General features: G+C 54.4%; 1 protein-coding gene across 9 annotated transcripts; it reads left to right on the top strand.

Annotated features, from left to right (window-relative positions):
• The first annotated feature begins 4 nt into the window (after positions 1-4).
• Positions 5-27,364, top strand: KASH5 (KASH domain containing 5). 9 transcript variants are annotated; one of them, XM_042969197.1, is made up of 20 exons: positions 5-414; positions 2,863-3,000; positions 6,427-6,531; positions 7,037-7,223; positions 7,713-7,777; positions 9,005-9,071; positions 9,305-9,466; positions 9,907-10,024; positions 10,357-10,407; positions 15,417-15,545; positions 15,753-15,809; positions 16,116-16,175; positions 16,840-16,904; positions 17,068-17,155; positions 17,396-17,524; positions 20,394-20,452; positions 22,179-22,224; positions 23,965-24,029; positions 24,112-24,231; positions 24,351-27,364. In XM_042969197.1, the coding sequence occupies exons 2-20, from the start codon at positions 2,958-2,960 to the stop codon at positions 24,490-24,492; spliced, it is 1,758 nt and encodes a 585-aa protein (XP_042825131.1). In that variant the 5' UTR covers positions 5-414; positions 2,863-2,957; the 3' UTR covers positions 24,493-27,364. The 9 variants fall into 9 exon arrangements, with proteins under 9 accessions (XP_042825131.1, XP_042825132.1, XP_042825129.1 ...); XM_042969198.1 differs by lacking the exon at positions 5-414 and adding an exon at positions 1,682-1,713; XM_042969195.1 differs by lacking the exon at positions 5-414 and having other exon boundaries at positions 15,417-15,494; positions 15,759-15,809.
• The last annotated feature ends 342 nt before the right edge of the window (positions 27,365-27,706 follow it).

Below are 27,706 nucleotides of genomic sequence, written 5' to 3'. Positions count from 1 at the left end.
AAGGGCGTGACTTAGCAGCTGATGAAAAGTGGGGGATGGACAAGGGGTCCCTCAATCCAACTGGCCCATGGCACCCAAGCTTGAGGCCGGAGAGAGGACCCCAACGTAGGGGACGCAGGCGCCCCTCGCTTCCGCTGCCTGCCGCCCTCCCTCCAGCTTTGGCCCTCCCGGCCAATACGCGCGCACCCGCCCGGCCAGGCTGGGTGCGCGCCCGGACAGTCTTGCGCATGCGCGGCGTCCCGGGTGCAGGTAACCCACAAGACTAGAGCGAGCCTTCCCCCGGTGTGCGCCTGCGTCGTGGGGAGGCGCCCAGGTGGGGCGGGGCTTAGGCGCCGCGCGCGCCCTCGGTCTCGCCCCAACGTTTTTCTGGCGGGAACGGCGCACGTGTACCTTCTTCCCGAGCAACTGCCGTTGGTAGGTCGTGGGCCCCGGCTGTGTCCTGAGAGCGGGACGTGGGCTCAGGGACGCCCGGGATGTGGTGGGGTTCCCCAGAGAAGCCCCGCCAGAGCCCCCCAAATCCCAGGGCACGGTCCCCAATATCAAGGCCTTCCAAACCTTGTTAAAAGTTTTCGTGAAATCCTGATGGAAACCCCTCGGAAATACTGAGAAGGACCCCTAGGAAATGTGATAGATGAGCCCTGAAATCTTGTCAGAATCTTCTAGAGATTCTGCCAGACTTCTCCCTCGGACCCTGCCCGACTACCCCGCAAAAATCCTGTTACGCTCCCTTCCCAAATCAGAGAACCCCCGCCCCTCCCCGCGCCCCGCCGAAATCCTGTCAGAGATTCCCGGAAATCTTGTCAAACCCACCAAAAATCCTGTCAGGTTCCCCTCCCAAATCCAGACACCCCCAGAACTCCAGAGACGCCCCGGAAATCTGGTCAGAGACCCTCTTGGAACCCAGAGACCCCTTTAAAATCCGAACCCCTTTAATTCCTGCCTGTGTCCTCCCCCTGCTCCAGCCTCCCTGTGGAAGACCCTCCGTGATTGACGAGAGCCTCCCTCAGCCCCTCACTGGGAGTTTATCCCCCAGTCCCTGTCAGAAGCACCCGGTGCCAGACCCTTCCCCCCCCCCCAGATCCCACAGCCATCACCCCCCTTCTGCACCCCCCAGCATTGTCCAAACCCTGGAAGGCTCTCTCTTCAAAGGCTGCTTTTTCTAGAACATTCTAAAAGCTGCCAAGAAGCGTGCACTCCATGGCTGTGGACCCGGCTGGCGCCAGGGAGAGCAGGGTGTGGGGAGTACTTGGTGAGGAAAGGCATGACGAGCAGGTGGGGTGAGGACAGACAGACCCCAGGTGACCCTATGTGGGCCATTTGCCCCAGTGTGCCCAGTGTAGCCCCGATGGGCATAGTTGTCCAGCGTAATTATTAATAGCACCCTTCTCACTCTTTTACTTTTTTTTTAAGATTTTAAAGTTTTTTTAAGTTTGTAAGTTTTTTAAGTTTTTTTTTTTTTTTTGAAGTTGAGACAGACAGTGTGAGCTAGGGAGGGACAGAGAGAGAATCCCAAGCAGGCCCCTCACTGTCGGCACAGAGCCCGATGTGGAGCTTGAACTCACGAAACTGTGAGATCCTGACCTGAGCCAAAACCAAGAGTCAGACGCTTAACCGACTGAGCCACCCGAGTGCCCCAAGACTCTTCTCACTCTTGACAGTGTCCTGGGATTGGGACGATAAGTCGTACAGGTGGTCAACCTGGTTATAATGGAGGTAGGGCAGGGCATTGTCAGGGCACAGAGGAGGGAGGCCCTCACTGGTCCCTAGGGGACCCCAGGGACTCAGGGAAGGCTTCCCAGGGAGGCTGTGAGCCAGGGCAGGGGCCACATGTGAGGATGGTGCGTGTCGTACCACCTGGGCCTGGGAAGACCACGCAAAGGTGCAGAACTCCCACGGCTGTGATGAGCGGGAGGGGCCTAGAGGTCAGCCAGTGGACAGAAAAGTGACAAAAAGGGGCCAGGAATTGCAGGGACGACGACTCTGTCCCACACCAGCCAGAGGGGCTAGGACTTAGCCCTGAGGGCACTAGGGATCCATGGCAGGGATTGGCGCAGGAGAGAGATGGGGTCCAACTCGCACGGGAGGCCAGTAGTTCCAAATACAGACTGATACGGCAGAATGTCGGTAGCCCAGGGTGGTGTGGGAACCCAGAGACGGCAGCTGGTTCAGAAACATTTTCCCAGAGGAGGAGATAGATAAGCCAAGGCAGGAAGGGCTGGAAAGGAAGGCGTCCCAGTCAGATACCCCAAGGTGGGGACAGCCAGTCCAGTTTGGGGGAGAGCACGCAGTTCAGATTTGCTGGAACAGCAAGTGTGATTTGGGGTAGGGAGGCGGGCAGGGCCAGGCTGTGCAAGGCCTTCAATGCCAGGTCCAGGGTCTAGGCTCTGTCCCTGGGGTACTGGGGAGCCACGGGAGAACACTGGGCAGGTCAGCTCTGGGGCGCTGCTGGGGATGGACGGGGAGGGAAAGACTAGAGACTGGGAGGCCGGGAGGAGGGTGGGCCCAGGGCCCAGGGGGAGAGGATGGAACCCAGAGCTGTAGGGAAGGAGAGGAGGGGTCAAGTTAGAATCATAGGGCAAGAGGGACAAGGCTAGGGACTTGACAGGCTGTGGGGAGGAGGTGGGGGAGGGAAGCAAGGAGGCAGTGACCCCCACCCACCAGCCCCCTCTTTGATCTCTGCTGCCCACTCCTTGGCCCCCCATTTTCCCAGCCCACACCTCCAATTCATAAAACAGGTCTGAGCGGGAGCTGCTCCGGTTGAGGCAGGGGTGGGCAAACAGGTTCTGAGAACCCAGAGCGGCCTGGGGCACAGGTGGGGCAGGGTGGCTGGTCTGAGGAGGCCATTCCCCTTTGTCCTTCCAGGAGCTCTTGGAGCAGACCATCCTTTACCAGTCCCTCCCAGTGATGGGGGCAGGCTGTTAGTTTCTCCAGCAGCTGTGGAGCGACCAGGGTGGCCCATGGATGTCCCAGAGGGCCGGGCGGGTGGCCCCGCTGCAAAAAGTAGGTGGCTGGGCCCCTGTTCACCCCAAGGGAGGATGAGGAGGGGGCAGTGGGTGAGTGAGTGCCAGCTTGGGGACTTGAGAGAGGTGGCTTAGGGTGACTGAGCCTCCACTTTGGTGCCGGGTGGGAGGGAGGGAGCTATCTTTGATGAAGTGCTGATGTGCGCCCACCTGTCTGGATACCGTATCTCCTTTGCTCTGGGGAAACTACAGCAGAAACCTTAGCAAGCTCTGTTCCTTCCTCCCTAATGACCTGCTGGGTCACCCCTCACTAGTCATTCAGATCTCTGCTTTCTGAAAAGCCTTTCACATTCCCTCCCGTCTCCTGCTTCTCTTCATAGCACTGCTTAGTCTCTGTCTCTCCCACTGGGACATGAGTTGGGTCTTTTTTTGTTTTGGGTTTTTTTTTTTTGGTTTGTTTTTTAATGTTTATTTAATTTTGAGAGAGAGAGTGGGAGCAGGAGAGGGGCAGAGGGGGAGGAGGACAGAGGATCTGAAGTGGGCTGTGCATTGACAGCAGTGAGCCCAAGCCTGATGCGGGGCTTGAACTTACAGACTGTGAGATCATGACCTGAGCCAAAGTCAGAAGCTCAACCGACTGACCCACCCGGGCGTCCCGACATGGGGGTCTGTCTGTTTTATTCACTCTGGCATTCCTGGTCCCTAGAGCTGTGCTGACCAACATGTGAGCCATAAATGTAATTTTAAATTTTGTTACTAGCCACATTTAAAGGTAAAAAGAAACAGGCAAAATGGAATGGGAATAATAGATTTTACTTAACCTGATGTGTCCAAAATGGTATCCTTTCAGCATGTAATTAATATAAAAATGTATTAGGGATATTCTTTTTTTCTCACACTAGGACTTCAAGATCTGGTGTGTGGTTTACACTAATAGAGCATCTCAATTCACACTCGCCACAGTTCAAGCACTCAAGAAACTTATGTGGCAAGTGGCTGCCCTATTGGTTAGCGCCGCCCTAGAACAATGTCTGACATGTAGGAGCTCAATTATTGTTCTTGATTTGTTTGGATGGATGCAAACCAAGGGGGTGTGAAAGCCGGCTTGGGGAGGAAGACGCTGGGTTGCCCTCTCTGAAATTCATCTGCTAAGTGGGAGAGCCCGATGTGATGGGGGAGGAGGCTCCCACCCTTGGGGAGAGGCAGGGCCGCTTTCTTAGAGGCTCCCAGCATCCAGCAGCAGAGCCTGCGTCTTTTCTCAAAGCCGCAGGCCTGGACTCTGGCCTCAGGAGTCTTTCCAGAGGGGAAGGTAGGAGGCAGACACCTGGGTGCGGGAGGCAGCTCCAGGGCTGGCGGACCGAGTGACCGACATCAAAACTTCTCCGGCACCAGCAGAGGGCGTGCGGGCCCAGAGGATCCCTTGGGCCGGGGCTGAGCCGCCTTTGGGAGGCTCCTGAAGGAAAGGGAAGGCCACACCCAGGAGAGATGGAGACAGAGGAAGGCTGGGGGGAAAAAGCCAGAGAGACAGCAGGGCAAGGAGAGAGAAGGCTTGGGGAATGGAGAATCACTGAGATATGGGAAAAGAAGCCCAGAGCTGGAGACACGGGGAAGAAAATGGGGGCAAGGAATACAGAGACAGAGAGGCAGGGCCCCAGGAAGAGAGAGATGGGGAGGAAGATGGAAAGAAAGAGCCAGAGAGAAAACTAGAGAAGGGCAGAGACAGAGACACAGAGAGAGGTAGAGACACGGAGGATGGAAATGAAGGGAAAGGAACAGAACAGCACAGGCAGAGTGACATCTTCCTGAGGGGCCCCAGATAGACACGTGGGGGTCCTCTGAGCCAGACGTCCTGGGTTGACTCTGGCTGAGCAGCCCTGGGGAGTGACCTCGCTGGACCTCAGGGTCCTCCTTCATAACCTGGGGAGCACAGTGAGAGGCGAACACTGCAAATTCAGGTAAAGCCCCAGCATGGGCCCTGGTGTCTCCTCTAATTGTGGGTTCCTTCTCCCCTTCCCTAATAGCATGGGTTCAAACCTGCGGGGGCTGAATGTTAGCTGTCTACAATGAACCCTGGAGATTAAAAGGAATTAGAGCTCCCATGGGTGCCTGGCTGGCTCAGGGTCGTGAGTTCAAGGCCCACATTGGGCATGGAGACTACTTAAAAAAAAAAAAAAAAAAAAAAAAAAGAGCCAGGGCAAGTTCCTAACTACTCTGTGTCTCACTCACCTCATCTGTAAAGTGGGGCTAAAAATAGCAGTGGCCGTGGTCCATACAAAACCCTCAGAAGAGGAAGGGCACCTACTTATTTGCTAAATGAATGTTCAATTCTGTTATCGAGCCTCCACCATGCGCCAGGCCTTCCTTCTGCCCAGAGCCTTTCCAGATTTTCTCATTTCTTCTCTAGGAGGGAGGGAACACCAGCCCCATTTTCCAGAGGAAGAAACTGAGGCTCAGAGAGTCTGCGTTCCTTGCTCGGGTTGCCCCTTGGGTCAGCCAAACCCAGCAGCCTGTGCCAGGCCTGCCGCTATACCCAGTTGTTCAAGGGTGGGGACCCTTGCAGGTCACTTCCAGTCCCAGAGAAGTGGACCCCAGTAATCCCTGGGGTAGAGGATCTTCCCCTGTATCGTGGAGAATTTATTGAGTGCCTATATATGCAGGCACTGTTGATACAGCCGTGGACAAACAGACGTGGGGGCGTTTACATTGTGTGTCTGTGCTGGGAGGTCTCTTCCCACACACAAACCTAACCCTCCCAGCCCTGGTAAGGAGGAATCACTACCTGCCCATTTTACTGGTGGAGAAACTGAGGCTTCGAAAGGAGAATGGACTTGCCCATAGTCACGTAGCTGAGCTATGAGCTCCTAACCACTCCCCCACCACTCACCCTACCTAGCTCACCCATCCCCTCTCATCTCGGGCCCCTGGCTGTGGGCTGCAATGACGCCAGCCCCGCCTGGGGATTCAGGTAGGAAAGACAACCGGCCCCCCAGGCAGGCTGGGAAACCGGAGACGTGGCCGGCAGAATCGATCCAGGCTGCCCTCGCCTTATTGGATTGTTCCTGGCTCCTGGGCCCCCCTTCACCCTCAGCTCCTCCCAGAATCCTCTCTTCTTTGCCCTCCTCTGCCCCAGCCCCCTCTGAGCAGAGCCTGGGAGGCCAGGGAAGAAAGGAGGAAAGGGTGATTTCAGAGCCTTGTTTGTTATCTGGGCTCCTGAGCTGCTCAGACACAAAGGATTAGAAGCAGGGGGTACTTCCTGGCCTGAAAGAGGGGCCCATATCCTCAGGATGGGGACCAAGGAGGCCCTTACTGTTGCTGTCCCCAGCCCGAGCTTCCTGCTGTTCCCCACCAGCCCTAACTCCAGGTAGCTCAGGATGAATTCACTCCCCTCTGCAGGAGCACAGGACCTGGGGTCACTCCTCATCTTGTTCCCCTTCTCATGGGCGGGCTGACCCTCTTGTCTCCTCAGTGTATCTCTGGGACCAGCTGGAGGAGGGGAGCCTGGGGACGCTGCGGAGCTTAGAGGAGCAAATACTCAACTCGACGTTCGAAGCTTGTGACCCCCAGAGGACAGGTGGGGGACAGGATGAGAGCCTGGCAGCCCTGGACCTGGGAGACACAAGGAATAATAAGGGACAGAGATGGGGAGGCTGGAAACTGGGAAGCTGTAAAGAGAGGGATGGGCTAGGGCCCTTTCTTGGGGGTCCTACAGAAAAATGGGTGATTGTAGGAAGCTTCTGGCAGGATTGGATAAAGGGACCGAGGCCTTTCAGGGTGAGGACATTAATGGAAGAGGGTAGGGCCTAGGGAGAGGGAGGGAGGGCAGCCACTGAGGGCCTGATGGGGCATAGCAGGTCCTCTTGGGTCCACCCTGTGAGTGGTGATGACTGGGCTCCATTTCCAGGTGAAGAGTTCAACTTAGAGGAGGGGAAAGGACTTGCCCAAAGTGTCTCAGTTAAGCCATGATGCAGAGGTGCTGCCAGCCCAGCCATTGGCATCCTGCTTTCAAGCCATTGCCTGTCCCTACTCCCCTCCCCCCCACTTGCCCTAGACTCCCTCACGGCATGCTTTGTCCCCAGGTATCGTGACTGTGACCCACGTACTAGCCTACCTGGAGGCTGTGACAGGACGGGGCTCCCAGGATGCACGCCTCCAAACACTGGCCTGCAACCTGGACCCCAATGGGGAGGGCCCTCAGGCCACTGTGGACTTGGACACCTTCCTGGTCGTCATGCGGGACTGGATTGCTGCCTGTCAGTTGGATGGGTGGGTCTCTGCACCTCTCCCCTCCCCCCCCCCCCGGAAGTCCTTCCTGAGATCTAACCTCATTCATACCTGCTTACTGCAGCCAGCACCCTTTGGGCACAGGGACCTACTGTGGTTTGGAGGAGGCTGAGGAGGAGCGAAAAGTAAAGAGATGGGGTTGGGGGGAATGGGGTGGAAAGTCTGAAGACAAAGTTCCTGGGATGGGGAAGCAGAAATAAAAGGGGCTGGAAGGAAAAGTTGGGGTGTTAGGGGGCTGACTGAGGCCCCTCCCCATCCCTTCTCCAAACGCAGGCCTTGCCTCTCCTGCTTTTCCATCTGGCCCAGGGCTCTTGCCATCTGGCCTTACCTTCCTCCCCACGGTGGTGCTGTCCATGCTCTCTGGCTCTCACCTGACCCGGCCCCTCCTCCTGCCACCGGCAATCCCCCTTCGTGGCTGGTCAGGATTGGGGGTGGCTGCAGGGGGCTCTAAGCCTCATCCCTTTGATACAGGGGATTAGAGCTGGAAGAGGAGACAGCCTTCGAGGGGGCCCTGACCTCCCAGCAACCGCCATCTGGTGAGACTACTATATATAGAATGAAGCAGGAAGGCCCGGGGTCAGACAGTGGGGGGACTTCCCACCTGGAGACAGAGCCAGGGGCATAGGGTGGGACCCTTGGAACCTTAGCTCCATCCTGGAGCTGTGAGTTTGGCTTTCTAGGCACCTCCATGACTGCCTTCCCTCCTTTCTTGACCTTTTGGGGTTTTTTTCTTCAGGGGTTGGTTCCGAGTCCTCCTCCTAACTCCAGCCTATCACAGAGGCCTGTAAGGCCCTGCCCACCTCTCCTTGTCAGCTCTCTCCAGCTCCGCCTGCTCTCTAGTCCCTGCTCCCTTGGGCCTCCTGGCTCAGCCTCTAATGCACTCAGTGCCTGCCCACCACGGTCCTCCCCTCAGGTTATTCCCCCTAAACTTCCCACACCTGGGGAACCCTCTGTGGGGAAGCCCTGGGAGGCCCAGGCTAAGGTCCCTGGCAGTCCAGGCTCACTCACAGCCCTCCTATCCTGTAAAAACATGATTAACCGATTAAGTTACCTGCCGTGCTATTTGGTTAGTTGATTCGCTCACCATTTTATCCCTGGGACCTCACACACAGGAGGCGTGCCGTAAAAAGTGTTCCCATTATACCTTATAAAACCAAACAAAAGCAAAAAAAAAAAAAAAAAAAAAAAAAAAATACAGCTTCCTGGACATTCCCTTAAACTTTCTCCAGTTGGGCTTGGGGGCCAGGGGAGGGTCAGGTCAGCTCCTGTTGAGGAAACACCCCTCTGGGTGGGGGAAGGCTGGAGGCCAGGAGGCTGGGGATGAGGTTGTGGTGAGGAGAGGGCGAGGAAGAGGAGAGGGCGAAGCCTGAGCCAGGACTGGCTGACACAGAGAGGAGAGGAGGACAGAGAATGGGGGAGGAGGGCAGGAGGGCCTGGGCTCCAGTGGACTGTGGGGATGAGCCAGGACAGCCCAGTGGCCGGGAGGGAGGGATACTGGGAGGAAGAACAGGTTTGGGGGCAGCTAAGGTGCTGCCTCATCTTGGATGTGACGGAATCGGGGCTATGAGTGAGGGCCAGCTTTTGCTCAAGGTGCCAGTGAGCAAAAGGCCTTTCACTTGGTGGATGTAATTGTAGCCCCAGGAGTAGATGACATGACCCACAACAAATGTGAGGGCGAGGCTAGCGGAGGCCAAGCCCGAGTTCTGGGGTGGCCCAACACCTAAGGTCACCGGGGAGCCCACCACCCTGTCTGTCTTCCCCAGGATGCCCAGAAGCTGAGGAGCCAGCCAACCTGGAGAGCTTTGGAGGCGAAGACCCCAGACCTGAGCTGTACCTATTCTCTCCCCCGCTGCCCTCCAGCCTCCATGTCATAGGGCTTGGGGTCCTTCGGGAGTGGGTGAGGGATGGGGGAAGGGGTGCTGTGCTGATGGCTCCAGGAGAGCGGGGCAGTCTCTCTCCTGTCTCTCTCTCTCCAGAAGAACCTCAGGTCCCCACCACCCCCACCCCAACCTGGGAAAGGAGGTCGGAGCTGTGGCCAGTGACCTGCCCCTCCCTGACCCCAGGCCCGCCACAGCTGACCTGCTGAGCAGCCTGGAGGACCTGGAGCTCAGCAACCGCAGGCTGGCCGGGGAGAACGCCAAGCTCCAGCGCAGCGTGGAGACAGCGGAGGAGGGATCTGCGCGCCTCGGGGAGGAGATTGCAGCCCTGCGCAAGCAGCTTCGCAGGTGGGCCGGTGCACCTGTGTCCCTCCTGACCAGGCTTTCCTCCCCCACCCTCACCCCCGTCACTCTCCTCTCCGCATGCTCTCTCTGCACCTCCTGCCCTGTCTTCAACCCTGCACTGTCCCTTTCTCTTTTGCTCTTTTTCTTTTGTGTCTCCCTAGTTCTTGTCTCTTGGTCTCTTGGGTTCAGACTTCCCTCTTCATTTTTCTCTGAGTCTCCGTGTCAGCAGCCTATCCCTTTCTCTATGCTCCTGTCCATCATGATTCCCCTATTTTAGTCCTCCTGCTTTCTCTGGGTCTCTGTCCCACCCCCTTAGTCTTTTAGGTAGAAACTGGGTCTCTGTGCCCCACCCCCAGGTCTCTGTCACTTCCAGCTCTGAGTGGATCTATCTCTATGGTCTCTGTTTCCCTCCTGCGTGGCCCATCTGCCCCGCCCCCACTCAGTACCCAGCAGGCTCTGCAGTGTGCCAAGGCTGTGGATGAGGAGCTGGAGGATCTGAAGACTCTGGCCAAGAGCCTGGAGGAGCAGAATCGCAGCCTCCTGGCCCAGGCCCGACAGACGGTGGGTTCTGGGCAAGGGGCACGAAGGTGCCTTCTCCCTTTCTTAAAGAGTCTGAGCAGCGGTGTCTGACTGTGAAATGGGAAGGTGCAGAGGTTACCCTGGCTTCCTCCCTTCCTCCAGGTCCTGCTTGCTCCTGACTTAGGGCTCAGATCGATTTGCCATCCCTTTTATGACAAAGGGGACAGCAGGAGCCATCAGGGCTCCCAGACCCCTTCTCCCAGCCTTGCTCCTTAATGACCCAGACCCGAGATGTGTTCCCAGGTCGGGGAGAAGGGCAATATGGGGGCAAGGAGGTCCTAAGAAAGCCTTTGTCCTCTTTCGCGGCTGCTCAGGAAAAGGAACAGCAGCATCTGGTGGCCGAGATGGAGACTCTGCAGGAGGAGGTGAGCTGAGGCCCAGTGCCCACCCCATCCCTTCCCCCGTCCTCAGGATCTTCCCCTCCCCGCCCTGTCTGCCCCAAACATCCTCAGTAGCCTGCACCCACTCTGTAGAGGGAGACCCCAGAATCCCAATAACATATGAATGTTTCTGAAGGTCACATCACTGCATGTGAGGACAGCTGTGGTTAGTAAGAGTGAGGGGCGTGGGGCAGACTGCCTGGGTCCATGCTGGAGCTGCCTCCATAAGCATGGGTCAGTCTATTGCTTCTCTGTACCTCAGTGTCCTCACCTGTAACAATGGGCAAAATAATAGAATCTCCCTCACTGGGTTGTGTGAGATTTAAACAAAAGGATGCTTATAGAGTATTAGGTATGAGGCAGGACCATTGGAAGTGTTCACTGAAAGTTAACCAGTATTGTTCATATATTAGCATTTTTATGGTGGGAAGAATACAGGCCTTGAAAGCAGTGAGTTCAAATCCCATCACTGCCACTTACAAGATGGGCCACCTTTAGGCATGTGACTTCTCCTTCCCGAGCCTTTGTTAAATCCAGATCCATCTAGTCATCTTAGATGGAAATTAAACTCATCAATTGATAATGAAAATCGTCACTACCCCCCACAAGGTGGCATCTAAGTTGCTGGAGACCCACACCGCATCTCAGTGCTCCAGGAGGTGGCGGTCCTCGCTCAACATCTGCTCTCTCTGCTGGTCACAAGATTGATGTTCCTCATCCCATCTGGTCCTCGTCCTTAGTCACCACCACACGCTGGCATCCACTGGGAGGCGGGCATTGCCTCTGGTGTCTGGATGTACAGTCCTCACTGCACCTGCTGGTGGTGGCCCTCTGGACCCCCCAGCACACGGGGGCCTCTGGGGCTCTCCCTCAGCCACTTCCATACCCTTCAGGGGCCAAAGAGGAGGCTTGGCTACTTCCCTGAGACTCTTTGTGGCCATAGGGGGCCTCGTGGGTCTCTCTCAGCCTCTGCTTCTCACACAGCTATCTCTACTCTGTTATTCACAGGCCTTGTTGGGGCTGAGACTGAGCTGAGAAATGTTCTCTGATTCCCAGACCTCCCAGGGGTTGTGTTGTTCAATAGCATCCTTCCTCTTCACCCCCCACCTTAGCTAACCCGGGGCTGGGGGCTGGCTCAGGGCATGTTTCCCCTCTACTGCTCTCTTTTTTGACCCTCCTGCACCCCTCCCCTGACCTAAAGATCTTTGCTGAGTCCAGGCAATGATATTGATTCTGCCCGATCCCCCCAAATCTCTTTGTCCTACATCTGTATTGTAGCTTTTGTATTCAAATCCGAAACTTTTCCACTATTGTTCTCTGGCTCTTCCATGAGAGTTCCATCATTTGGAACAATGGGAATTGCCACAAATGGCTGCCACAATGTGAGGCATGGGGTGTAGCCAGGAAGTAACTGTTTCTTCCAGAACATCACTTTTTAAGAACAGGGAGAAATTCTCCCTAAAGCCCCATGGCAGAACCTCCCTCTTCTATGTTACTGGACAAAGTGATATCATATGATTATAGCCACACCACTCCCTGGCATGGGTAATCCAACCGCTGATGGGCCAGAATACTTACAGCTCCAAGGAAGAGAACACAGAAGAAATGGTGGCTTCAATCCAAAGGGCACTCATTTCTGTAACAAGAGGCTTTGAAGGTCTCTGGATTGGTTTGGTGATTCAGGTTTGTTCATCTGCTTGTGGCCTCGTGATCACAGATGGCTGCAGCAGCTCTGCCCTCACGGTCTCATCCAAATCAGGACAAAGAGGGACAGGGGAGCCCAGCTAATGCTTCTCGCATAGCTCTCTTTTCATCAGAAGGAAAAGGCTTCCCAGGAGCACCCCCACTGTACCCACCACCCCAGCATACCTCTCTTCCATCTCGCTGGCAAGAACTGGACCGCGTGACACCCCCAGCTGTGAGGGAGGCTCAGCCTCTGGAGTGGGAGATGAACAAGTCAGAGGGGGTGAGAATGGCTGCTGGGTTAGCTAACAAGCCACTTCTGAATCCTCCGAGATTTCCATCTCATTCACCCCAGACCAGGACCCACCTGCCCACGTGGAGAGTGGACCCCCAATGAAAGCAGAAGAAAGAATAAGCAGGGTGAATTGCAGCCAGAAGTCTGGGCCTCCTCCCAGCCCAGAAGGCCCACTGCCAGGTCAAGTGCCTTGAGCGGTGCCTGGGGCATCCTAGGCGCTCGATAAACCAGAGCTATTCTTGGTTGCTTCCCCTCCACCTACCCCTCCACCTACCCCTCCCCGCGGCAGCCTACAGAGCATCTATAGATCGACTTCTCAAGTTACAGTAGAATAATGCTAGAGTAGGGGACACTCAGACACTCGGTTTTCCTACAGAGAATCTACAGAGCAGGGCTCAGGTTACTGCAGAAGAAGGCGGGAGAGGCTGAGTAACCAGGTTCCCTGCCGAGTGGCCCAGGATCCAGCCTGCAAATCCCCTACCAGGTGGACAGATGTTGACACAGCATTCCTGGTCCGTCCTTCCTCTGCCCTTCACCTGGCAGCCCAGGCTGCTGAGGCTGAGACTGAACGTGAGGGCCCACTGATGGAGGATTTGGAGCCGAGCCAGCTGGAGAGAAGGAGGAGTTGGCCTGGGTATCCCCAGGGGCACTGAGAGGAGGGGTGTGGCGAGGGAAGTCCACCTGCCTCTTTGCGCTGAAATGCTTTTTGCCCGTGGCTGCTTCCCATCGAAGTCCGTGCAAGTTGCTATAGTACTGGTGCCTGGAAACTGCAGACTGGATTTGGGGCCATTTTATTCTCAGATCTCACAGCATGGCTGGCCTGTGCTGCCCTCTCCCAGCCCCCTTTTTCTCTCAGATCATTCTCCTCACCCTGGAGGACTCAGGGTGCCCCAACACTGCTTCTTCAGGAACCCCCTCATCCGGGCTCCCACAAGGCCCAGGGGCTAAGCTTCATCAGAGTCTGCCTCCCATGTTGTCATCATCTACTTCTGCACCGGTCTCCACCTCTAGCAATGAGCTCCCCTGAGGGGAGAGACGAAGCTGGTTCCCCGTTCTCACCCAGGGCTATGTCTGGCTCAGAGAATCTGGGGGTTATAATTGCAGCATTTAGAGTCAGATTTGGGTTTGAATCCACTCACTCACCATTTAAAGTTTCTTAGTCCCTCCACTCCTCAATTTCCTCTGCAAAATTGGGACAGGGGAGGTGATCCCAATAAAAACATTAACACTTGGGACAACCAGACGTTACATTCTTCCTGAATGGTGCAAGAGGACACGTTTAGCAGCACCCGTGAAATCTTCCTGCCAAAAAATGGAACAGGAGCTTGGCCAGGGCCCTGGATCTACTCACCAGTTTAGAGGAAATAAAGAGGTTGGAGGAACGGGGTGAACATCCCGCACAGGGAATGAGAACTCAGTAAGTCAAATCCAAATGCCCCTGTTCTACAGGACAAATAACCTGATTTCTTCCACAAAAGAAGGGCCCTCAAAAATGCCATGGTTGGGGAGGTGGGTGACCACTGTCAGATGAAAAGGAGACATTTCAACTAAAAGCCACGGTGGACCTCATTTAGATCCTCATACAAACTAAATAAATGTGAAAAGACATTTGTGAGATAACTAAAATGAAAAAACGAAACAAAAACATAGGGAGTGCCTGGCTGGCTTACTTGGAGGAGCGTGCAACTCTTGATCTCAGGGTTGTGAGTTCGAGCCCCATGTTGAGTAGAGAGATTACTTAAATAAATAAACTTTTTTTTTTTTAAATCACCAATTCAGTATGAGACAACAGTAGGGAATGATCCATTTTAAGATGATGGTGGTATTGTGAGTTTACTAAAGTGAAAATTCCTCAAGTAGGAAACAAAAATGCCAGAGTAGTTATAGGTGAAATAATGTGATATCTGGCATTTGCTTTTGAATCATCTGGTAAACAAAACAAAAGCCTTGGAGGATAGGGAAGAAACTGGGGAAATGTATATAATTATCAAAGTTGGGTGATGGGCCGTGCACATTCATTGTACTGTTATTTTCACATATGTGTGTGAAAAGCACTTACAAAGTTTTGAAGATATCTTTAAAATTATGCATTTTACATTTCCTGAACATGTTGGTATATGCCAGGCAATTACCATATACCATATATGTTTTGTGCTTATTATATGTAGTGACATGTGTTTGCATGAATTATCACCTGTATAACCCGGGGCAAGTTGCACAACTGTTCTGTGCTAGACTTGCCTTCATCTTTACAATGAGGTAGTAAAGGGGTATCTGGATGGCTCAGTTAGTTCAGCGACAGACTCTTGATTTCAGCTCAGGTCATGATCTCACAGTTCATGAGTTTGAGCCCTGCGTCAGGCTCCACGCTAACAGTGTGGAGCCTGCTTAGGATTCTCTCTCTCCCTCTGTCTGCCCCTCTCCCACTATTTCTCTCTCTCTCTCTCAAAAGAAATAAACTTAAAAAAAAAAAAAAAACAATGGGGGATAAGAAATGAGTTAACACTTGCAAAGCACTCAGTACAGGTTAGCAGTCACCATTAGCTCATTTAATCCACACAGCAACCCTATGAAGTAGGTCTATCTCATCTCCATTTTTTTAATAAGTTGTTTTAACGTTTATTTACTTTTGAGAGAGAGAGAGAACGTGAGTGAGGGAGGGGTAGAGAAAGAGGGAGACGCAGAAACTGAGGCAGGCTCCAGGCTCTGAGCTGTCAGCACAGAGCCCAACGCGGGGCTCAAACTCATGAATTTGAGATCATGACCTGAGCCGAAGTCGGAGATTGAAATGACTGAGCCACCCAGGCAGCTCTCATCTCTGTTTTTACAGACGAGCACCCAGTGATGCACAGAGAAATCAAAACTGAGATCTTACGGGATGGTTGGAGGGATTAAATGGGCCAAAACATAGAAAGTGCTTAGCATGAGGCCTATTGCATATCAGCTGTTCAGGAAATGTCAGCTGTGAGTACTAACATGTGCCGGAGGGGACATGACCGGTTGTTCGTTCTTCCAGAACGGGAAACTACTGGCTGAGCGGGACAGAGTGAAGAGGAGAAGTGAGGAGCTGGCCACAGAAAAGGACGCTTTGAAGGTGGAACCTCTTCCTCCTGCCATTTTTACCAGTTTCAGCCACTCTGGCCTAGTGAGAACCGGGGACTTCCATCAAGCCATCAGGCTCCCAGGGCTCCGGGCAGCTTGGCTGAAATCCCTCTCGGGATAGCTGATGTCCAGAGACATCATGGGAGGTTGAGGAGAGGGGCTCGAGAGAGCTGGGTGGGCCGGGGAGGGCAGCGCCTGCTGAGGCAAGTCCCGGAAGGCCGGACAGATGGACGGGCTCCTTCCTTGGCAGCGGCAGCTCTTTGAGTGTGAACGCCTCATTTGCCAACGAGATGCTGTCCTCTCTGAGGTGAGGGGCCCTAGGGTGGTAAGGGGACATTCACCTTCCATATGTGCCTGGCCATCTCCCGCCCCTAGTCTAGAAAGGGAGGTCCCGCCAGGATCTCCTCAATGGATATGCAGCCTGGAGAGGTCAGAGGGTTCCCTGCTCCCAACACCAGGCTCACAAGCATGACCCTGCAGGATCTAGAAACCTGGTGCTTTCCCTCAGGCCCTAGCTCTTCCCCCCAAGCTCACCCTTCCAGTCTCCCCTACCCCTTGCCTCAGTGTCTCTCTGGGGCTGGGCCCAGTCTCAGTTACCTTTGGGCCTTCCCAGCGTACTCAACATGCAGAGAGTCTGGCCAAGACCTTGGAGGAGTACAGAACGATGACCCAGGTAGGCGGCTGCCCTCCCACCCTCGGCCCCCTGCCCAGCCCCGCTCTTTTGCCGTCTCTGGGATCTGCTGCCTCTCTCTGTTCCTGCCCATCTTTTGTGGAGTCTCTATACCTGGTTTCTTCCATCTCTACTACTGTGTGTCTCTCCCTCTCTGTTTCCATCTCTCTCTGCCTTTTCTCTTGTTCTCTGCTCCTTCCTTTCTCTCTCACTCTGTGTATCTCCATCTTGGGTCCACTTTCATTCTTTGTGGGGGTCTCCTCACCGCATCTCCCCTGCTCATCTTGCTCTGTGTCTGCCTTTCTTTGATCTAGTCTGTCCGTCTCCAGGGGTCACTACTCTCTGTTGGTCCCTGGTTGTTATGAGTCTCTTACACCCTGCGTGTCTTTTGCCCCCCTGTGAATCTGTGTCCATCCATGTCTTTTGTTCTGTGCGTCTCCATCTCTGCCTTCCTTTTCTTAATTTTCCTGGCCAGTAGGTTACCTTCTAGGTTCCTGCTGCTCTCTGTCTCTTGTTGGCTTCCTAAGTTTCTTCTCCTTGTCTCTTGGGAATATGTCTCTGGAGAGCTCAAAAAAGTTGGGGAAGTAGAAGTGACGGTAAGGGGAGCCCAAGGCTGGGAGGTAGAGAAGGACAGAGAGGCCAGGGTCCCCCACTGCCCCCTTTGCAGGAACTGAGGCTGGAAATCTCACACCTGGAGGAGCAGCTGAGTCAGATCCATGAGGGGCCGGATGAGTGAGTGGAACGTCAGGGGTGGAGGAGGCAGGAGGAGAGCCCAAAGGCAGGGACCCCCGGCCTCCAGCCACAAGGTGGGCAGGGCCACGACCCCAGAGTAGGTGGACCGAGAGGTAGTAGGCAGGCACAGAGAGAGCCTTGTCCCTCCTGACGGTGTCACCAGGCTACCGGAAGGGGCCCAGGTGAGAAGAGCGGGCTGGACCCAGGTGCTGCCCCCGTCACTGGGCGTGGAGATCCAGGCCATTCGGCAGGTGGGCCCAGCTCCATGGAAACACCCCAACCCCCAGCCGGCCACGGCTCTGACCCAGCCCTGATTCTCACCCCACCCCATCTGCCCCCCAGGACCATCTCCGTCCTCAACCCCATCCCTACCCCGACCCAGCCTCACGCCAGCCCCCTGCCCTCCCCCACCCCATGCCTCAGCCCATCTCCATCCCCATCATCTGCCTTCACCCTGGCATCCCTGGTCTCAGAAATGCCTTCCCTCCCAGAAACAAGAAGTGGCAGACTCCGCTCTCTCCAGCCCTCTCTGTGGAGTGTGGCAGTGGGAGGAGGTCATCATCGAGACTGAGACAGACGAGGAAGCTGAGTTTCCACCTGAAGCCCCAGCTGGGGCAGAGGTGAGCATGGGAGGGGCTCAGAGGCCACCGGCGTCCGGGACCTGGGAAAGGGGCCTGGGGCTCCACGTGCCACCAGCTTGTTGCCCATCCCACAGGCAAGTGTTGAAGGGCCTGCTGGACACAGAGCCCAAGCCAGACAGGACACCATCCCTGCCCCCTAGAGACCAGCTCGGGAGTGCAATAGACCGTAAACAAAGCAAACACAAATTGCCTGCTGGTAGTTTTTGTCAGGTGGAAAACACTGTCAGGAATCATTATTTACCAGGGTCTGCAGGGGGAAGGTAAGACGTGAAGCGTTCTTCCAGACACCGGAAAGATACGTTAAGCTTTTACTTTTGGGTTTTTTGGGGGGTGGTTTTTGCATGTGTGTTTTTTTGTTGGTTTTATTTTTCTAAAACTTTTACTTTTTGGATGCAAGCACCTTTAGGAAAAGCTTAGCAAGCCCACTGTGAAATCTTGAACTCAACCAATAGCTGTTGTTTTAGGACTTCTGTAATTGCCTGAACAGTATTTCAACACCCTTTGAAACAACTGGCACAGCTCATCTTCAGTGTCCACAACAGAAAAGTGAGATTTTAATCCATTCGTGCCAGAAGTCTTTGTTTTTTGTTTTTTGTTTTTTTCCAGAGAAAATATTGCTCACAGCTCTGTAACTGCATCATCTTGAGAATTATACTGCTTCAGAATTACCTGTTTACCATTGGGTTTTTTAATGTTTATTCTTATTTATTTTTGAAAGAGAGAAAGAGAACAGCAGGGGTGGGGCAGAGAGAGAGAGAGGGAGACAGAATCTGAAGCAGGCTCCAAGTCATCAGCACAGAGCCTGACACAGGGCTCCGTCTCACAAACTGTGAGATCATGGCCTGAGCTGGAATCGGACGCTTAACCGACTTAGCCACCCAGGTGTGCCTACCATTCTTTGGGTTTTTTTTTTAATTTTTTAGGTTTATTTATATTTTTAAGAGAGAGAGAGAAAGAGAACGAGTGGGGAGGGGCAGAGAGAGAGGGAGAGAGAGAATCCCAAGCAGAGTCTGCACCAGCAGCACAGAGCCTGGTGCAGGGCTCGAACTTATGAACCGAACCATGAGATTGTGACCTGAGCTGAAATCAAGAGTCAAGAGTAAGTCGGGACACTTAACCAACTGAGCTACCCAGGTGCCCCTGTTTACCATTCTTAAAGGAGAAACTTGTCTCTCTGCTCACGTTTTCCCTGGATTGAGAGATGCTTCTGTGTTTCCCTTCGACACCAGTGCTGTTTGATTTTTCATTTACCTCCCCCAGCATCTCTGTGAGGTAGACATCCTCATCCCTCATCCTGTCACGTATGGGAAACTGAGGCTCAGATAGGTCACACATCCCCAGTCACACAGCCTATGGGCAGCAGAGTCACAGCCCTCAGAGGAGGTGTAAGTTAGAGTGGATTCTGCTGTGAGCTCTCTGATGCCCCATCCAGGGGCACGGAGACCCAGGCTTCTGGCCGCCACCTGCTCTGGGTCCTGGAGCTACCACGTGGAGCCGCTTGGGGCCAGAGGGAGAGATTGTGCAGAGCGGCCATCCTAATGCAGGACGATGGGTGTGCAGAGGTGGGCGGCAGGCCCTGAGGGAGCCCAGCAAAGGGGGCACCTGTGTCAGGTGGGAGACTGGAGAGGTGTCACAGGGAAACTGACACTTGAGCTTATTTGGGGAAAACAAGAGGGAGAAGTGGTGTGAGGAAAGAGATGCCTTCCTGGCAGCACAAAAGCATGTAACATGCTCGGAAAGCAGAGGGAGTTGAGGTGTCTAGTGAGCCGGGAGGCCATATCACGACAGGGATTCCCTGAAAATCAGGCTGGGAGACTCTACTTTTCTCCATCGAGCCACAGGAGCCACAGGAGGCACAGGAGGGCTGAGAGCGGGGAGGGACGAGGTCAGCTCTGAATGTAGAAAGACTCCTTGCGGGCCACATGGATTCTGATTAGAGGCCAGGAGGCCAGGGAGGAGGCTGGGGCAAGAGTCCAGAGGATGAAGTCTGAGCCAGGCCAGGGCCCTGGGATGGAGAAAGAGGAATGATGGGCAGAGAAAAGTAGGGCGGGGGGACACAGCTGCAGGCAAGTGGGCTGGGCACGCAGAGTGCTGGGAAGGGAGAAGCCAGAAAGATGCCAAACTTATACTGCGACCTAGTGAGATGCAGATCCTGAGGGGCATTTGGGGGGCTACCTGAGGTCAATGGGTACACAAGGCTGGAGCTCAGGAATGTATTTAGAAAACAATATCAAGTCGGTGGTCCGGGCCACACACGGAGATGTCTCCGGAGAAAACAGGACCTGGATCCTGAAGGAGAACAGCTGTGGAGCTGCCCAAGACCAGGAACCTGGGAGGGAAAGGGGATCTGAAGGGAAACACTGAGCCTCCTTTGGGTCCACGTGAGTGTGAGAAGTTTGTGGGAGTACGAGAGGTTTGGGGGACCTGGACTCCTGGGTCCTGAATAGAAAGGGGTCCAGAACAACTCTCCTGTTTCTGGCTTCTGCTCTGAGAGGGATGCAGAGCCAGCCTCAGTGACAGAGCCCAAGAGGAGGGCAGGTCCTAGATGCAGGAGGTGAATTCTTTTTTTTTTTTTTTTTTTTTTAATGTTTGTTTATTTTTGAGAGAGACAGAGACAGAATGCGAGTGGGTTAGGGGCAGAGAGAGAGGGAGACACAGAATCCAAAGCAGGCTCCAGGCTCCAAGCTGTCAGCACAGAGCCCAACGCGGGGCTCAAACTCACAAGCTGCAAGATCATGACTTGAGCCAAAGTCAGACACTCAACCAACTGAGCCACCCAGGCGCCCCAAGGTGGTGAATTCTTGCAGGTGTCGCAGCCTGGGAGACCTAACCTGTTCTTTTCCCACAGAGAAACTTCCAGGGAGAGCCAGCGCACCCTCAAGGAGGAAGGAAGGAGCAATCGATGTGGTAAGAAGCTTGTTCCTTCCAGAGCCATCCCCCTGCGTTGAGGTAACACCAAATTCTTGGATGAATTTGAATAGCATACAAGGACTGGAAGAGCCCTGGGGGAGCTGCTCATCATTCATTCATTCATTCACTCATTCCTTCACACTGAGGCCATCCTGGGCCTGTGACCCAGGATGAGTCACACCCAGCCCTGCCTTCAGCATCTCTTAGCCTAGAGGGACACAGACTCTGACCTGGCTGGCTCTGTGAGAACATCTGACACTTCACTCCACCTTCGGGGGAGGCTTCCCTGGGAGGTAATGCTTGAATGGAGTCCTGTAGGAGCAATTTTCATCTAGGAGACTCTCAGACAAAAAGACAGTTGTCAGGCAGATGGGACAGCTCAGTCACTAGGTCACTGAACACACTTCTCCCAAGGCCTCCAGGGAACCCTGGGATGAATGAAACCCATTGGGTCAAGGGCGAACACCCATGTAGTTACAAGACAATCGGGGACTCTAGAATCAGACAGCCTGAGTTCAAATCCCAGCTTGGTGACTTAGTGATGGGGTGGTGGGCCATGGAACCCCAGCCTTGTGATTGTTCCGAAGCTTAGATGCAGGCCTCCAAGGAGAGATAAAGCACTAGATGTCTGGGCCCACTCTCCTCCGGGGCCCTGGCCTTGGGGCCTTCCACACCCCCTCCTCTTTTTCAGGCTCTCCGCTGAGGCAGCTAATGAGGCTTCCTGCCACCAGCCTCTAATTGGGCTCCTCTGAGAAAGCTGAGATTGGGCGGGAGGGGGGCTCCAGAGCTATGACCTTCCCTAGCGTCACCAGGGAGGGGAGGGAGGGGAGAAGGGGCTGAGCAGCGACAGGGGCGGGGGCTGGCCATCTGAGTTTCCCAGGAGCAGGACAGTGTGACTCACAGATTGGGAAGCAAGGGAGGTAGTGAATCCTGTGGTCCCTAACAATGGGTAGGGGTGAAGGCTCGATCCGAGAGGAGCTGGGGGAGGAGCCACCTGGGTCCCAAGTAGAAGTCCCAGGGGATGAGACACCTCTGTGTCTGACTGGGGGCTTACCAGCCTAGCTGACTTTGGGGTGCTAATTGAAGAAACAGCTGTGTCCTGAGGTTGTCAAAGTGGTAGTAGCTGGAGGATGGATCCCTGAACCCAGATGAAGGTGGTAGCTGGTGGTGTGGACTCAGCTTGAGGTCTGAGTCTCCAAAGAGGCACTTCAGAGAGCTGTAGCCCTCGGGGGAGCAGAGGGTGGATGCTCGCCCACCCCAGAGAATGACTTGTGGGGTGGGGAGAATTGCTCACACAGTTGGCTTCTGGAATCTCAGTCCTAAAAGTAGATCCAGTAAGACTGAGACTCACTAAAAGTGGCACGGCCCACCAGGCACAAAGTGGGGGGTGGGGTCTGGACTGCCCCGGAGTCTGGGAGAGCCCGGAGTCTCTGGTGTTGGGAGAGTAGGAGAAGAGCTGTGGCTCCCAGCTAAGGCATCAACTGGAAACATAGCAGCTGAGAAAGCCAGTTGTATGAAGAGCGTGTTGAAAATTCCCCTGCAAAATACATACGCTGACCTACACACAGCAGTTTGCTCTTGGGGCCCCAGGACACCCCCACGCTCATCCATGATGCCCGGTCTGCATTAAGACCCCTGCTTTAAAGGTTCATCCAGCTCCATAGTGGGCAAAGGGAAGCTAGGCAGAGGGAAGATGCTTGCAGTGACTTTTTTGTCTTCTCAGGTTACCCAGAAGACAGGAAGAGGAGGAAGCAGAGACCCAGGTCAGGGTAGGCAGTCCCCAGCACCCCTCCCCAGCCCCTACCTACTCCAGGCCCTGGAGGAGGTTGCTGTACGGGCAGCTCCTCCCAGCCTTCACCCCACACCCCCACTTCTCCTGAGCAGACAGAAAAATCATTTGGCCAAGAGATAACAAGGCCCTTGCTATAGCTAATGAGAGCGGACGGTGCTGTGGGGGGAGGCCTGCAGGCCAGTGGGCGGCCAGAATGTTCCCAGGGGACCCCCCAAGCACATACACAGGGCTGCAGCCGCTAAGCCACAGGCCTCACAGACGTGGCTACACCCCCAGAATGCGAAAATGCACACGCACATGCGCCCACACACAGGAAGGGGCCGGGCCCTCCCCAGCCAGCCCCAGAACTCCCTGGGGCACAGCGCCTGTCACAGCCCCCTTGCCTATCACCACACACACCCGCTACTTTGTTCCTCAAAGTGGCAGGGGACAGGGTGAGGTGCGGGTGACAGTCCCCATTCTCTGGCAAGGAAAGGGAAGGAAGGAAGCCTGGAGAGGAGGGGTGAGGAGCCTGGGTCCTCAGGTTAGGAATGTGAGAGCCCAAATGTACACCTGGTATCTGAGCTCTTTCAGGCTCCAGACCATCCAACGTGGTCTCTCTGAACAGCCTGACCCCAAAGCCACCTCCTACTCCCTTCCATGGAGACTGGTACCCTCCTCAGTTATCCTCACAGCTGACTTGACAATGATCTTTACCTAGCTGTCAGGGTGGGGTGAGGGTTAAGGACCATGTGTAAAGGGCCTGGCACAGAACAGGTGTACATTAGGTGGCAGTGGTCAAGGTGGTGGCTGAGACTGGTGTTCCTGTTATTCCTTATTATTGTTACTATTGCCATCAGCATCATCCATGGAACAAAAGTGTGGGTGTGAAAGCCTGAGAGCAACAGAGGGGATGAGATGGCCCCTGGACAAATATTTGGGGCTTTTTTTTTTTAAGTTTATTTTTGAGAGAGAGAGACAGAGAGAGAGAGACAGAGAGAGAGAGAGAGGAAATGCAAGCAAGTGGAGGAGGGGCACAAAGAGGGAGACACAGAATCAGAAGCAGGCTCCAGGCAGGCTCCAGGCTCTAAGCTGTCAGCACAGAGCCCAACAAGGGGCTCAAACTCACGAACCACGAGATCATGACCTGAGCTGAAGTTGGACACTTAACCAGTTGAGCCACCCAGACTCCCCTTTGGGGCTTTAATCTTAAGGCACCTGCAGGTTCTGATACAGGCAGGGAGACAGACCCAAAGAGAGTGCCCACACTGGACTAGGCCCAGCACAATGTTGGACTCCTGGAGAAGATGAGGTCTCTGCCCTCTGGGAACTTGGATCCTTCCAGAATCAGATGCAAATGGAGCTAGCAATATTGAACAGCACACGCAATTACCCAGTGCTCACTCAGTGCCAGAAACTGTTCCAAGCACCCTTCGCTATTTTGCTTTTTACCTGTGTTCCCTCAGGCAGACTCTCCTTCAGCCCTGTGAGGTGGGTACATGTCAACGACCCTGTGCCCAGATGGGGAAAGTGGGGCATGGAGACGTGGGGTGACATTCCAGAGGACACGCAGTGGAAGCTGGCAGAGCTGGGAAGCCCACCTGGTGGTGTATCTCACGGCACTGAGCCACTGTGTTCCAACCCCTTCCACGCAGTCACTTCTGTCCACTGGGCTAAACCAAGGGCCTCTCCTAATCCAGGAGCCAGTGTCTCAAGTCCGTTTCCTTTGTCCTTTCAGGCCAATCTCCCCATCCCTCTGGGAGACCCTCACCCTGGAGACATTCCAGGACGCCTTCCTGAGAGGTAACAGGACCCACGGGGACTGGAAGGGACCTGGAGGTAGGGGAAAGTCCGGCATGATTGCCCCATCCTTTTTTCTGCCTAGTAGCCCTGCCAAGCCAGATCTGCAGCGAGCCCTGGTGCCTGTGGTGAAAGAGCTGGTCCCAGTCAGCAGGCCAGACTGGGGCCAGCTCTGCCTGGCCCCCCTGCACCCCCAGCCGCTCAGGTGTGCCCCAAGGCAGTCCCAGAAGGGAGGGTGATGGTCACACACGGGGACATTGCCCACCGCTGAGACTCTGGCAGCTCCCTGGCCCCTCCCTAAACTCTGTACTGCCCCCCCACCAGGGTCACCCGGCACCCGCTGATCCCCGCTCCAGTCCTGGGGCTGCTGCTGCTGCTGTTTCTCTCTGTCTTGCTGCTGGGCCAGTCCCCACCTCCGACCTGGCCCCACCTTCAGCTCTGCTACCTTCAGCCGCCCCCAGTGTGAGACACCCTGAGTAAGGTCTAGTCAATGACCGCCCCGGGACTCTTTCTACTGTTATTACCATTGTTGTGCCATCGTTACCTGGGAGCACCCCAGTTCGGGGACCCCAGATACAGTACTCCAGGATCCGCACCCCCATACTGGGTTTTTAGGTGATGTCTTTTGTTTTGGTTTGGTTTTTTGATATTGGTGACTACATTTCTTAATAGCAAACATATCCAATAATGGACTAAATACTAGGTGGGTATTTTTCTCATGAAACAAGTCTGGAGAAGGACAGCTGTGGGCCCACAGCTCAGAGTCTCCACAACTTGGGGGCCAGGAGGGCTGTGATTCTCTATGATTCTCTTGGCCCTTCCTTTTTGCTCAGGAGATGGCAGGCATAGCTTCACACGTCACACCTGCAGGAAGGGTGCACCTTTTTTAAAGAAGAAGCGGTAGCCTTCTCAGGGCCAGCAGCAGACCTGTGTTTATGTCTCACTGGCCAAAATCTCTTGTTGTGACCACTCTTAGCTGCAAGAGAGGCTCGGAGACCGAGCACCCTCCTGGCAGACAGGGGGAGAAAGAGATGTGGGCCGGGCTCACCCCACAGATGTCCTGTGCGGTGCAAACAGCCCATGGGAAATGGACCAGTGTGCCATTTGTTCACTCATCACTTCCTGCTCATTTGTTTGCCACAATTAGACCTTCGAAGATAAAGCTGTAGAAAAACAGGCCCTCCAATGCCAGGCTGGGGAGTGCTGGTTTGCTCCTAAGGATGATGGGAGCTCTGGGAGATTTTATTGCTTGTTTTTGGTTACTTATGTTTTAACTGAGACGTAACTTATGTACACATAAATGGATGTGCTCTCTTTGGCAGCACATATACTAAAGTTGGAACCATACAGATAAATGGACAAAATCTTAAAGTCTCAGGTGCATGAATTTTTGCATATGTAAACACCCATGAAAGCAAAATCTGGGTCAACATATAGAACAGTTTCAGCACTGCAGAGGCTTCATGAGGAGAGTTCCGAGCAAGGGAGGGTCAGAGTCACCCCTATTTAAAGGCAGATAGTGATAGAGGTAACGGTAGGTTCCATGTGAGCCCACAAAATGCACTTACGCCCTCCCAGGAGGATAGAGAATCTGTCCCAGTTAGGTGGCATCTGTGTGTAAGTCTTGAAAGATGAGTAAGGTTTGTTGCAGTGAGCAGGGACCGACCGAAGGTGTCACAGGCAGAGGGAACAGTGTGTGTGCAGACCAGGTGGTGGGAAAGCGCCTCAGTGTGTAGAGAGCTATAGAAAGCACTATGTTGCTGGGATTTAAAAAAAAAAGGGGGGGGGGAATTTGGAGCCAGGAAAGAAGCTACAGAGGTGGTGAGGAGAGAGAGAGAGAGAGGCAAGAGCCCATGAAGGGTTTTGAACACCAGCCCAAGTGCCCAAGAAAGGGCTGTGAGCAGGGAAAGGGCAGAATCAATGATGGGTGGGGGACAGAGCTTCGATCCTGCACAGGGGATGAATAGAAGTGAGGCTGGAGGCAGGAGGTGGGGAGAAGGCTAGAGCCGTGGTCCAGGCGGCAGAGGACGAAGCCTGAGCTGCACTGGGGATGTGGATGGAAAGAAGGGGAAGGGCAGAGAGGCAGAGTGGCAAGGATGGAGACAGAGACTGATGGCTGTGAAGGAGGATGAAGAAGGAAGGGGCAAGGACAGCACGAGGGTCTGACCCAGTGACTGGTAGACAGTGAAGCATCTCCAAAACAGGAAACCAGGAGGAAGAGTGGGTTTGGGGGAACACCCAGCCCCTGTGGGATGGGGTGAGTGTCAGGGTTCCAAGATGTGGCTGGAGCCCTCAGCCTTGAACCCGCAGTCTGGAGATGGGGGTGTAGGTGTTATTCCCTGTGGATGGTGATTGACATTTGGGGGAATTGCTGAAATTTCCTGGGGAAAAGAGAGGGGAGAGGGGAAGACTTCCAGGCACCATTTCATGAAAAGCCTCAAATGCTAGTCAAGACATCTAGAGAGGAAGTAAGGTATGGAAGGAGCGCAGGCCAAGACCCAACCACCAGGCCCTCCAGCCAAAAGCCTGTAAAGCTCCTCCCAGGGTTGTGAGTTTCAAAGAGCCAATGCGGGTGCAATATTTACAGGAGTGCCCGGCATATGGTAACTGCCCATAACTTTAATCCCATTTCTCCATGAGAGTTATGGAAAGGTCTAGACTTTACAGATTTGGGTTCCAGTTACCCTTCTGTCCTTTACTGTCGCTGATAACTTGGGGGAATTACTCTTGACTTTTAGAGTCTTATTTGTGAAATTTGGCCAACCCGGGTTGGTGTTGAGGAGTATAGTTATTCATTCATTATTCAATCTTTCTGAATCAGAGAAGCAGCCCCACCCCTGCAGTCTAAGGGCCAATTAGGGCGCGGTCCGCCTCCCAGAAATAAATTGTGGGAGAGCTTGCCAGTTACCAAGCGCCAGCCGCGCCCCCTTCCCCGCGAGCCCACGCTCCCAGCCCCGCCCTCTTGTGTAGGCCAATCAACGCGCGGTCCGCACGAGCCGCGCCCCCGGGACGCGCCTTAGAGCCGTCTGTGCAGCTGAACGAGGTTGCCATGGTTACCATTGAGGGTTGGGATGAAGGGTTGGCCGAGCCGCCGGTGAGAGAGACGGGAACAGAGATAGAGACAGATTGTGATTGGCTGCTGCTTCGCTTCACCTGAGCCCGCACCCTGTGCCTGTGAAGCCTGACGCCTGGTACCCTCTGCTCTCTCCTCCCGCCCCAACGCGGCGCCCTGATGATCTCCCGGGAAGGGCGCAGTCAGAAAACCCTGAACAAACTTCGGGAAGCTGCTGCTAGAGAGGCAGAAACCCGTCTCCAACAAAAGCGCTTTGCTTCGCGGGTGCTGTGATGTTTTCTCATGGTGTATCTGGGTTAATCCTCAAATGAGGGGGGGAAAAGGCTGAGATTAAGTGGTCCTTCCCATACCACACAGCTAGGTTTGGGGGAACTTGGTCTTGAATGGCAGGTACCTCTTCACACCAGAGCCCCCGATCTTTCCACTGCGCCCAAACAGAAGTCAGGAAGTGATGGGAGAGCGGAAATGAGAAAATGAGAACTGGAAGAAGGTGAGACGGAAACAACAGAGGAAAGAAAAGACATGAGGGAATCAGGCAGAGAAAAAAGAAAGTGATTTGGAATGGAAGGAAGAGTTTTAGAAGCAGAAAGAAGAGTAGAGAGACGAG

The sequence above is a fragment of the Panthera tigris genome, chromosome E2 (genome assembly GCF_018350195.1).
Source record: "Panthera tigris isolate Pti1 chromosome E2, P.tigris_Pti1_mat1.1, whole genome shotgun sequence".
In the NCBI taxonomy this organism is placed as follows: Eukaryota; Metazoa; Chordata; class Mammalia; order Carnivora; family Felidae; genus Panthera; species Panthera tigris.
This window is presented reverse-complemented; position numbering and strand designations above follow the sequence as displayed.